General features: G+C 42.6%; 1 protein-coding gene across 6 annotated transcripts in view; it reads left to right on the top strand.

Moving 5' to 3' along the window:
• Window positions 1-616: 616 nt before the first annotated feature.
• LOC108704157 (actin-binding LIM protein 2-like) overlaps window positions 617-13143 on the top strand; it is a 115548-nt gene continuing 103021 nt past the window's right edge. For all 6 annotated transcript variants that reach the window (XM_041579384.1, XM_041579386.1, XM_041579387.1 and 3 more), the window contains exon 1: window positions 617-842. In XM_041579384.1, coding sequence (XP_041435318.1) covers window positions 833-842 — 10 coding nt within the window. In that variant the 5' untranslated portion in view covers window positions 617-832. The remainder of the gene's footprint in view (window positions 843-13143) is intronic.

The following is a 13143-nucleotide window of genomic DNA, read 5'->3' on the forward strand; positions in this document are numbered from 1 at the left end:
GCCATGGGGGCAGCCATTCAAGCACAGGATACTGAAGCCAATACACCAGTTTTACCAGTACATTATATTGTCATTCCATAATAACACTTTAATTTTTTGGTGTTACTGTTCCTTTAACCCTTTCGACTCAATATAGCTCAAAATAGCTTTACAGAGCCAAAACATCTCTCTCTCTCTATTTCTCCCATGATAAGACGTTACTTAACATGAAAATCGAAAGGAATAGCAGTTATTATTCTCCAAGTTTGTGTAAATACGTTTCAGTCAGTGCCCGTGTAAATGGCAAACTCATCAGCGCAGCGCTATTCACCTCAGCTGTTCCACTGCACATTACCTTTATGATTTATTAACTATGACTTCAACTAAATTAAAAAATATAAATAAATCCTATAAAAGTCAGAGGCAAATTCATTAAGCTGAAGCATGTCCCACAGCGCCACCTAGCGGCCGGCTGTAGTCGCTCTTGAGCGGCTCCTTCTGGGTATTGTAGTTTCGGCGAGGACGCAAATGGTAGCGGAAATAGGCGAAGTGACGTATGGAGACTACAAGGCCCGAGAAGCACCTCGGCTACTTTGCCTGCGCTATAGCTGTCCCTGGATCATTGATCAGTTGGGTGCTGAAGCAGCGAAGGAGGAGGAAGGAGTATCGGGCTGTTGTAGCAGCGACGCACTTGCATTGGCCTGAGGGAGGGGAGTCCTTCATGGTAAGGAGGGTCTCGTATTGCGGGAGCTGCCAGCTTGCTGTGTAACAGGTACAGAGGGATCAGCCGTATATTGGGGCGCTGGATTTAACTACAGCTGGATGTGCGCCCGGGGATAGTGGAGCTGTCAGAATGAGTGCGGGTGAGTAGCCTGTTCATCCCTTCCTATTTCTACTGTCTGTCTGTCTCTAGAGCAAGAACATTTGTCTGTCTGTGTCTAGAGCAAGTACAGCTGTATGTCTGTCTCTAGAGCAAGAACATCTGTCTGTCTCTAGCGCAAGAACATTTGTCTGTCTGTCTCTAGAGCAAGAACATCTGTCTGTCTCTAGAGCAAGAACATCTGTCTGTCTGTCTCTAGCGCAAGAACATTTGTCTGTCTGTCTCTAGAGCAAGAACATCTGTCTGTCTCTAGAGCAAGAACATCTGTCTGTCTGTCTCTAGAGCAAGAACATCTGTCTGTCTGTCTCTAGAGCAAGAACATCTGTATGTCTGTCTTTAGAGCAAGTACAGCTGCATGTCTGTCTCTATAGCAAGAACATCTGTCTGTCTCTACGGCAAGAACATCTGTCTGTCTGTCTCTAGAGCAAGAACATCTGTCTGTCTGTCTCTAGAGCAAGAACATCTGTCTGTCTGTCTCTAGAGCAAGAACATGTGTCTGTCTGTCTCTAGAGCAAGAACATCTGTCTGTCTGTCTCTAGAGCAAGAACATCTGTCTGTCTGTCTCTAGAGCAAGAACATCTGTATCTCTGTCTCTAGAGCAAGAACATCTGTATGTCTGTCTTTAGAGCAAGAACAGCTGCATGTCTGTCTCTACGGCAAGAACATCTGTCTGTCTGTCTCTAGAGCAAGAACATCTGTCTGTCTGTCTCTAGAGCAAGAACATCTGTCTGTCTGTCTCTAGAGCAAGAACATCTGTATGTCTGTCTCTAGAGCAAGAACATCTGTATCTCTGTCTCTAGAGCAAGAACATCTGTCTGTCTGTCTCTAGAGCAAGAACATGTGTCTGTCTGTCTCTAGAGCAAGAACATCTGTCTGTCTGTCTCTAGAGCAAGAACATCTGTCTGTCTGTCTCTAGAGCAAGAACATCTGTCTGTCTGTCTCTAGAGCAAGAACATCTGTCTGTCTGTCTCTAGAGCAAGAACATCTGTATCTCTGTCTCTAGAGCAAGAACATCTGTCTGTCTGTCTCTAGAGCAAGAACATCTGTCTGTCTGTCTCTAGAGCAAGAACATCTGTCTGTCTGTCTCTAGAGCAAGAACATCTGTCTGTCTATGTATGTGTGTATATTGCTTGGGTATAGTGATATCTATATAGTGTGTGTGCATACACGGCAAAGCTGGCTCCATATTCTGTATATATTGTACTTCTACTACTTCATACATATATATGTATATACAGTACACACACACACACACACACACACACATATATATATATATAATAATACTTGCCCTATCTACTTTGTGCATGCAGACATACATGGACATACTGTATAGCAGCACATGCTTAACTTATATATATATATGTATAGCCAGTCGAAATGCTCATGTGCTATAAGTAAACCTGGCTGCATTTCATAGCCCACCCCCAACATCTCTCTAGCTATATAAGAACTTCTCCATGTGCAATATTCAGATATAGCCCATCCCATTTACTACCTATACTACCCAAGTAGCAATAGTATCTCCATCTGCAAACTATGTGTAGCAGTCACAATACTAATATCTGCTGTATGTCTATCATCTATCTCCATCTGTAGTACTTGTGTAGCATAAGCACATTGCACAGCTCAGCCCTTCTGTTATGCATCTCTATATATCAACTATCTGTGTTTTTATTTATTTAGATACTATGTACTTAGATGCAAAAAATGATAGATCGGTCACATATGATTGGTAGCAGACAAGTGGCTAATACATGCACAGATGTTATATACAGTATGTAGTCATTATTCATGTATATCAGTTTCAGAGATGTCAGTAACATGCCCCTTCACCTTAAAACTACCACAATTCCTTGGCAGACAGAGGGTTCAGGTGGGATCCTTGGCTTTAGCTCGGGTTGGGTTTGGTTACATCACTTCCATATGCAGTGCAACATCTATGCACCTATTTATTATGTGTGTGTGTGTATTCGTATGTGTGTGTATATACAGTATATATGTATATACTGTATATACTACACAGGTCCGTCTTACACTGGAAAGGTTAATCCCTAGTAGCAGCAGCAGGGCATGAGCAGTAAATGACAAGCCTTGGATTTTAGCTCACAGTATGTGTGTGTGTGTGTGTGTGTGTGCCTTTCAGTATCACCCATGCTGTGCTGTGTACATGCCGCCAGAAGGATTGGGATGTGCCTTCATTTGCAGGTGATGAGAACAGGCAATGCAGTTGCAATGTACTAAATTGGGCACTGTTAATCTGCGTCACTTCAGATGCTGGGTTGATGGTTAAATTACAGCAGAGCATGGGTACAATATTTATGCACCATAGCACTTCGAAAAATAACTGTGGCTGTGGGATAGCAGGTATAGTAGGGAGAGATGGTGCCTATAGTAACAGTGGGATAATAGTCTCTGGGAAGGGAGTGTGACTGTGGGATAGCAGGTATAGTAGGGAGAGATGGTGCCTATAGTAACAGTGGATAATAGTCTCTGGGAAGGGACTGTGACTGTGGGATAGCAGGTATAGTAGGTAGAGATGGGGCCTATAGTAACAGTGGATAATAGTCTCTGGGAAGGGACTGTGACTGTGGGATAGCAGGTATAGTAGGGAGAGATGGTGCCTATAGTAACAGTGGATAATAGTCTCTGGGAAGGGAGTGTGACTGTGGGATAGCAGGTATAGTAGGGAGAGATGGTGCTATAGTAACAGTGGGATAATAGTCTCTGGGAAGGGAGTGTGACTGTGGGATAGCAGGTATAGTAGGGAGAGATGGTGCCTATAGTAACAGTGGATAATAGTCTCTGGGAAGGGAGTGTGACTGTGGGATAGCAGGTATAGTAGGGAGAGATGGTGTCTATAGTAACAGTGGATAATAGTCTCTAGGAAGGGAGTGTGACTGTGGAATAGCAGGTATAGTAGGGAGAGATGGTGCCTATAGTAACAGTGGATAATAGTCTCTGGGAAGGGGAGTGTAACTGTGGATAGCAGGTATAGTAGGAGAGATGGTGTCTATAGTAACAGTGGATAATAGTCTCTGGGAAGGGAGTGTGACTGTGGAATAGCAGGTATAGTAGGGAGAGATGGTGCCTATAGTAACATGGATAATAGTCTCTGGGAAGGGAGTGTGACTGTGGAATAGCAGGATATAGTAGGGAGAGATGGTGCCTATAGTAACAGTGGATAATAGTCTCTGGGAAGGGAGTGTAACTGTGGGATAGCAGGTATAGTAGGGAGAGATGGTGTCTATAGTAACAGTGGATAATAGTCTCTGGGAAGGGAGTGTAACTGTGGGATAGCAGGTATAGTAGGGAGAGATGGTGTCTATAGTAACAGTGGATAATAGTCTCTGGGAAGGGAGTGTGACTGTGGGATAGCAGGTATAGTAGGGAGAGATGGTGCCTATAGTAACAGTGGGATAATATTCTCTGGGAAGGGAGTGTGACTGTGGGATAGCAGGTATAGTAGGGAGAGATGGTGCCTATAGTAACAGTGGGATAATATTCTCTGGGAAGGGAGTGTGACTGTGGGATAGCAGGTATAGTAGGGAGAGATGGTGTCTATAGTAACAGTGGGATAATAGTCTCTTTGAAGGGAGTGTGACTGTGGGATAGCAGGTATAGTAGGGAGAGACGGTGCCTATAGTTCATACTCCTGTCTGGAGTAGATATGGATATTTGTAGCTCAATGTTCTGTGCAGGTAGTAGGAATACATGAGTTAATATAAGGCAGCATAAGACATTGCATAGAAGGGCAACCTCTAGTTATATTAGGTACTGTGCGTGGGCACCTGAACTTTTGATCCATTTGGCACATGAACTGGGGGTTTGGAAAGAAGCAGTAGGTCCATGTTCTCTAGGAGTTTGTAGAAGGTTTAGTCCAGAGACCTCTGGAGGCATCAGGTTACTCTAATCTACACTTTAAAGCTGCCCAGTGTTCTTTTGTGTTTATTTACTGTACTGATCCCATCTCACCTGCTGGGAGCCTGCGCTATAAATCTGTCACCCTTTCATAAATATTTATGTTACCTATGAGCAGGTGTTTAAATATACCTTTGTTTTTTTGGAGTTTTTTTTAACATTTCCCTTTCTGTTTTGCTTTTCTCTAAACTGCAGTTGAAAATGCTTTTTGGTTGCTGAGGTCAATGCTAATGCAACATTTAATTAAATATTATGGTTTTATTCTTTGTTTGTAGAAAGGATAAGCAGGCACATGACCCACTGATATTGAATGATCTATTTGATCCAGTTATTAAAGGGGATGTTCACCTTTAAATTAACTTTAAGTATGACGTAGAGAGTGATATTCTGAGATAATTTGCAATTGGTTTTCCTTTTGTATAATTTGTGGTGTTTGAGTTAAGGTGGCCATACACGGGCTACAGTTTATTGGCCTGTGTATGGGGCCCCCTGACAGGCTTCCCCGATCGTGATCTGGCCGAAAGTCGGCCAGATCTCGATCGGATGGGACTAAAAATCCCGTCGGATCGCGGCCGCATCTGTTTGTTGATGCGGTCCCGCAAGCCCACGATTGGATCAGCCCGATATTGCCCACCTCAAGGTGGGCATATCGGAGAGAGATCTGCTCGTTTGGCGAAATCGCCAAACGAGGGGATCTCTCCGTCTATGGCCATCTTTATTTAGCTTTTTATTCAGCACCTCTCCAATTGGCAATTTCAGCACTCTGGTTGCTAGGGTCCATATTACCCTAGCAACCATGCACTGATTTGAATATGGAGAGTGGAATACTAATAAGAGAGGACCTGAATAGAAAGATGAGTAATAAAAAGTAACAATAACAATAAGGGGCATATTTATCAAGGGTCGAATTTCGATTTGAAAAAACTTCGAAATTCAAATTCAAAAAGACCAACCGAAATTAAGTTGGTTTTTTTTTGGTCGAATAGGTCCGTTTTTGATCGAATAGGTCCATCTTTAAACCAATAGGTCCAAATCGTACAAATCAAAGTAATAGCGCATTCGATTCAATGTTTTTCCCCAAAAAAACTTAGATTTTTCAAAGTCCACCAATTGATTCCAGATAGGTTCTAGGAGGTCCCTCATAGGCTAAAACAGCAATTTGGTAGGTTTTAGATAGCGAATGGTCAAATTCGAATTTTTAAACAGACAGTACATGATAAATCTGAAATTCAAGTTTTTTGCAAATTCGAATCGAATTTGGACTATTCGCTAGTTGAGGTACACAAAAATAACTCGAAATTTCGAAAATTCACCTCGACCGTTGATAAATCTGCCACTTAAAAAGCATTTGTTTTTTAGATGGGGTCAGTGACCCCTATTTGAAAAAAACTATAAAATATAAATAATGAAGACCAATTGCAATGTTGCTAGAAATTTGATGTTCTATAACATACTAAAAGTTACATCAAAACGTTTGTTCACCTTTAAATTATTTTTAGTATGATGTTGAGAATGATATTCTAGCAACATTTGCAATTGGTTTTAATTTTTTTTTTCATTTGTGTTTTTTTAAGTTATTCAGCTTTTTATTCAGCAGCTCGTCAGCTTGCAGTTCTGGTTGCTAGGACCCCAATTATCCTAGCAACCATACATTGCTCTAAATGAGAGACTGTAATATGAATAGGAAAGGGACTGACTATAAAGATGAGTAATAAAGAGTAGCAACAATAATACATTTGTAGAGCTAAAGATAATTTGTTTTTAGATGAGGTCAGTGACCCCCATTTGAAAGCTGGAAACAATCAGAAGCAAATAATGCAAAAACTATAATAAAAAAAACGAAGGCCAAAAGTTGCTTAGAATTGGACATTCTATAACATACTAAAAGTTAACTTAAAGGGGAACCACCCCTTTAAGCCCCGTACATCACTTTTATTCTGTACCCCAGGAACCAGAAACCACATAAATCCAGAGGCTACGTGTTTATTGCTTTTAAAATTTTGTATTTACTGTGAAATCTTCTTGTTCAAACCCCTCTCATATTTATTCTCCATTTTGGTATTCAAACCACTTCCTGGTTGCTAGGGTTAGAGGGGTTGTAACAACCAGGCATTTCCAAGTTCCTAGTTAAGCCATATTATTTCTTGAAGGCAGACTAAACTTTTAACCTTTTCAATGCCAGTGCTTCTGGGCAGCCAAGGTGCTGAGGTTGATCACAGAGCAAGGAGCCATTGCTGAGAGCAGCATTAGAGCCTTGCTCACATCTGGCAGCAGAATGGCTGCAGCTTTATAGGAGAACTAATCCCTTAAAATGAATGTGGCTAAAACTGGCATATTTTATATAGTGAACTTATTGCACGAGGCTAAAGTTTCAGCTTGTCAATAGCAGCAATGATCCAGGACTTCAAACTTGTCACAGGGGGTCACCATCTTGGAAAGTGTCTGTGACACTCACATGCTCAGTGGGCTCTGATTGGCTGTTGAGAAGCTAAGCTTAGGGCTCGTCACTAATTATCCAGCAGAAAATGAGCTTCCCCTTTAATATAAGCTGATGCTACAGGTTTGCTGATTATTAAATTCTGATGCTAATTGCACTGGTTTCTGTGCTGCCATGTAGTAATTATCTTTATTAATTACTAATCAGCCTTATATTGTGACATTTCTATTCTATGTGTACTGTATATTGTGAGTGGGTCCCTAAGCTCAGTAAGTGACAGCAGCACAGAGCATGTGCAGTGAATCAGCAGAAAAGAAGATGGGGAGCTACTGGGGCATCTTTGGAGACACAGATCTTTACTGCTAAAGGGCTGTGGTTGCCTTGGGCTGGCACAGAAGCACAAAACATAATGTACAACATTTCTAGCTACTGCTTAAGCTTTAGTTCTCCTTTAAACTCAGCAAGATGCATAGTGAATCTATATTTATGTGCTTGTTCACATCTGCCTGCTTTATTAGTCACATCTTTCTGCTCTGGATAATGGTAACCACTACCTTTGTACGTCTGATGCTAATTCATGGGCCGACGTGGCGCTGGATAATAAATGACGCTCTGTGCTCAGAATATTAGGCACGGCGCTAAGAAATGCTATTCATAATTACATGTGTACTCTATTCATTAGTTTGGCACTCTGGTTTAATTCACTTTGTTGTCAGATGGATTTATGAACGGTCATTGTAGTTCAGTAATTGCTGCGGGATCGTTATGATCAGAGTAGTGGTGCCGGGACAGTACGCTGTTATTGCATATCTTTCAACTGTTCCTTTTTTCGCGGGACAGTCCTGATTTTGACAGCTCAACTCGCAGTCCAGGATTGTTACTGAAATCCCCCAACATTCTCTTTGATCTCCTGCAACTTAATTGGCTTTTGGCAGAGAGCCCAAAACATTCAGCAGGTACACTTGGATACATTTGTAACAATTTAATATAAGCAAATAAGACATTCTAACCATTTAAGATAAGCAGGTCTCTTGGGGAAACTGTGACTTGCAGCTTAAAGGGCAATTACGGGGTGGCACAAAAATTGCGTGGTCAAAATTTTTTTTGCCATGCTGCAAATCTTTTTGTCCCTCTTTCTATTTCCAAAAAAATAATATATAGGTATGCGATCCATTATCTGGAAACCCCTTATCCAGAAAGCTCGAACTACGGAAAGGCTATCTCCTGTAGACTCCATTCTAGCCAAATAAACCAAAAAATGATTTCCTTTTTCTCTGTAATAATAAAACAGTAGCTTGTACTTGATCCCAACTAAGATATAATTAATCCTTATTGGAAGCAAAACCAGCCTATTGGGTTTATTTATTGTTTACTTAATTTTTACTAGACTTAAGGTATCAAAATCCAAATTACGGAAAGATACGTTATCCGGAATACCTCAGGTCCCGAGCATTCTGGATAACAGGTCCCATACCTGTATTTTATACAGCTTTGGACTGGGGGTCGGGGGCCCATAGGGCTTCTGCATCAAGGGCTTCCACAACCTCATCTGCTCCTGCCCCAGCGGCAAACCTCCCTGGCGCGGTGGCACCCCTAGTGTGCCCGCTCTAAGGACCGAGGGGAGGGGCTCAGGAGGCAGGTAGTGGGTCTGGGTTTTTTCCCGGTGTCCGCTGGCCCAGTCCGACCCTGGCTTTATTTATTTTTAGCAGGGCATTGCAGGGATTAAAGGAACAGTTCAGTATAAAAATAAAAACTGGGTAAATAGATGTGGCTGTGCAAAATAAAAAATGTTTCTAATATACAGTAGTTAGTTATCCAAAAATGTAATGTATAAAGGCTGGAGTGACTGGATGTCAAACATAATGAACACTACAAAAGTTTGAAAGTTTGAACACATTGTGTGTGTTGTGTGTTTTTTTTTTCATTTAGTAAAGATGAATTGCCCTTTAAACTGTGAGTCTAACTTTTCCCAAGGGACCTGTTATCTGATATTGTTACAATTACTTATTCGCTTATCTCGAAATTGTTACAAAAGTATCTTATCTGCAGCTGTGGCTGTTCTGGGCTCTCTGCCAAAAGCCAATTAAGTTAGAAACTTTTTTCTTTTTCTGGCTGTTCAGTGCAGAGAAAAACTGGACTTTCCAGTACAAACGAGGGACTGTAGCTTGAGCTGTCAAAAGAGGGACTGTCCCTCTAAAAACGGAACAATTGGGAGATGTTTTTTTTTAAATAAAAAAATTCGCAAGTATACAGCGGAAAAAACCCCCAAAAAGACAAACTAAACTTTAAAATCGCAAAGTCTTTATTAAGAAATAACACCAAAACTCTGCCTGCTCTCCTGTTCAGAAATCTATCAGGCGATCCATTGTGCAGCGCTCAATTTCTCCTCCCTGCCTTTCATATAGGAGGTAGCCAGGAATCAGAAACTGAGTGCCGCGCGATGGATTGTTGCTGTGTCGCCTTTTCTGAAGATGAGCGCAAGTCGGGTTTTAAAAAAAGTTATTTCTTAATAAAGAATTTGCTTTTTTTTAAGTTTCATTTGTCTTTGTGTTTTTCTTTCGATGTATACTAACAATTTTTTTTAAAAAAAATGTTGATGTTACTGGTCCTTTAACTGTGCCCTCATAGTGAGTTCTGAACTGTACAGACATACTGGCCAATCATCTGGGCATGGGTTTCCAGTCAGGGGAAGTGGCTGTTCAGACTCAGGTTATCTGACGAAAAAAATCACTATTGGTTGGGCAACAGTAAGTAAAGCAGGAGATAAAGTACATAGGTGGCCACACATGCGAATTGTCCCTGGTTTTCTATCCGTCCATATGGTCTGGGGACAGCCGGTGAGTATCATATGGGTAGGGTTGCCACCCTGCCAGGGCCGGGGCCGGTATTACAAATTTACCGGCAATGTAGCTGTCGGTAATTTGTAATACCTATAACAAAAGCCCTTGGCCCTCCGGTTGAAACTTACCCCTTCCTCGTCTTCTGCCCCTCTTGCGAAGGGGCCCGCCCCCTTTCGCATCACACTGCACGCGGCTCCGCCCCTTTTTACGTCACAGCCCGCCCATTTACCCGTGGCCCGCCCCTTTTTATGTCACGGCGTTACCGCCCCCCATCACTGGCCGGTAATTTTTTTTTAAAAAGGTGGCAACCCTACATATGGGTTGGCCCTTGGGTTGCCACCTGGCCGGTAAAAATGATGGCTGATCCCAATGTTATTAATAGGGAAAAAAGATAAATATATAGGAAAGCTGGTGTTTTTTTTCAGAAAAGGTGGCAACCCTAGTTGGCCCACATATGGCTGGAAGTAATGTGGCCAAAGACGGTGGCTTCTAAGACCACTATCTAGTTTGCAGTTTGGTTATTATTAATTGGTTTTCCAATGGTGGAAGCGGGTTGGGCCTTCTTATTGCACTTGGCTGCTGTACATGTCCCCATACACATCAGTTTTATGCTATGAAATCCTTCCAAGTGTTCATTGCTCCTTTAAACCACATTGTTACTGCCTGAGCCACAGTTGCTAAACAGATACAGGTTCTAATCTGTTACATAATTACACGGCAGTTCAGGGCAGTGACAATATGTTGAGTGATGGGCGTGCGTAGGGTGCAATTACTCCCTTTGAATTTTCTCTCCCGTCCCTGTTTATCAGTCTGATCTTATTATTAAGCACAGCGGAATTTCATTTGCCAGAACCCATGATGTTGTGTTGTTTGTCACACTCGGAGGAGAACGTGTCATTGAGCTGAATTATTTATCCTGTGTATTGTAGAGTAATGTGTGCAATCTCTAGCAGACATGTGAATCAGGGAAGGTTAGAGTGCTTATGTTAACAGCTGCTCACGCGCCCCGCTATGGCCGTATTCATAATTGTGTGAAATACCATTTTCATATTAAACATTTTTCTAGGGTACGGACCTTGTTTTTGTCCTTTAGGCAGGCCTGGACTGGCAACTTATGGATTCTGGGGCTGCTGTAAGATGCCAGAGACAGTCTCTATTTAGTGGGCTGGGCTTTGAAATGCCAGGTACTATTTTATCTCAGTCTGCCGTTAGGTGCCAGGACATTTAAAACACAGAACAAATGATGGAGCCCCATAGGGAACAAAGTTGTTCCCCTTAGAGTACCTAGAGCCGCCATCAGAAATCAGGGGCCCCGTACAACAAAATTTTCTGGGCTCCCTGGTTCCAGCCTACCCCAAGCCCCAACCCCACTCCACACGAAAGTAAAAAGGCCATACAGACAGCACTAAAAACAGTAACCCCCCCCCAAGTTATAAAAAGCCATTGGCGGTCAGAACCCCATTATAAGTTAAAGAAAAAACATTGGCGGTCAGGGCTCCCCTTGTAAATTTAAAAAGAAATGGCTCCAGGGCCCCCATAAAAGTTTTTTTTTAAAAAAACATTGATGGCCATGGCCGCCCCCTTCTTACAAGTTAAAAAGAAATATTGGTGGTCATAGAATATTTTTAAAAAACATTGGTGTCCAGTGGTCTATATAGTGTTAAAACAATAAATTGGTGGCCAGTGGAACTTACTTTAGTCTTCTTTCGTGACTTTGGGTCTTTTTGTGTCTCCAGGACTTCAATTTAGGGTCTTTTAGCCAGGGATGCATCGAATCCACTATTTGGGATTCGCCCGAATCCCCGAATCCTTGGTGAAAGATTCGGCCGAATACTGAACCGAATCCGAATCCTAATCTGCATATGCAAATAAGGGGCAGGAAAGGAAAAAGTGGCAAAAAATCATATGATTTTCCCTACCCGCCCCTCATTTACATATGCAAATTAGGATTCGGATTCGGTTCTGCCAGGCACAAGGATTCGGCCGAATCCTGCTCAAAAAGGCCAAATCCTGGATTCGGTGCATCCCTACTTTTAGCGGCTTTGGCTCCATTTGCGGCTTCAGGTCGAATCGGCAATGGCAGGCCCGGATTTGTGGCAAGGCCACATAGGCCCGGGCCTAGGGCGGCAAAAAATAGGGGCGGCATGCCGCCCAGCCGCATTATGGGGACGTGTGCGTACCCATTCAATTACACCAGCTGCGCCAGCGTTTTTTTGCCGGCGCGCTGGGAAGGGGAAGTGTAGGCGGGCGCTAGGACTGTGCGGCCGCCTTGTCGGACCGCGCGGCCTAGGGGCGGCCAGCAAAGAAATCCGGCGCTGGGCAATGGGTTACTAAACCTGGAGCAAAACCCATTTACTAACAACAGGCACATTTGCACTCGGGCAGTAACTCTCGCTGCCAATCAAGTTTTTGCTCTCATTGTTTTACTTGCATGGGCTGAACAAAGCTAATCACTGATTGGTTGCTGCGGGTACTTTCCCAGGTGCAAGTTTGCCCCGAGCTGTTAGTGTTGTTTTATAAACTTTTTGTGCAGGGTAAGGAGGAAATCTGTCAGTCCTCCCACATTCTCAGAAGGGTGCTTGCATTATTAGAAAATTGCTGCATTAAAAAAAATACTGCAAAAAAAAACTTCACTCCTATCCCCATCCTCCTGCCCATGCCCCACCCATGTCCTACCGACTCTGCCCACATTCCTTTCTGACTCCGCCCATGCCCCACCCTGACTTGCGTTCCCTTCCTTGCCGGTAAAGAGCAGCTCGGGAGGAGGGGGTTTTATCATTAGCTATAGAGGAAGCAGACCCCACAGTTCCCCCCTCCCCCGCAATTGTGGGGTCTGCTTCCTTTATAGTTACGCCACTGGGTGCAATAAACTTATAACACATTACTGCTGATGGTTTAATATGCACAGTATAATATTGTCATGTAATACATCCACACCCCATCTATGACTGTTAATGTACCGCTTTTTACCACCAATGAGATGTATACCAAATGTTGAGTTATGCTGCAAATTCTGTTCAATAAACTCTTACCTAAATTAAAAAAGATTAAAAAAAAGATGCTGAATTACTTTCTGTTCTGTTTAT

The sequence above is a fragment of the Xenopus laevis genome, chromosome 1S (assembly GCF_017654675.1).
Source record: "Xenopus laevis strain J_2021 chromosome 1S, Xenopus_laevis_v10.1, whole genome shotgun sequence".
In the NCBI taxonomy this organism is placed as follows: domain Eukaryota; kingdom Metazoa; phylum Chordata; class Amphibia; order Anura; family Pipidae; genus Xenopus; species Xenopus laevis.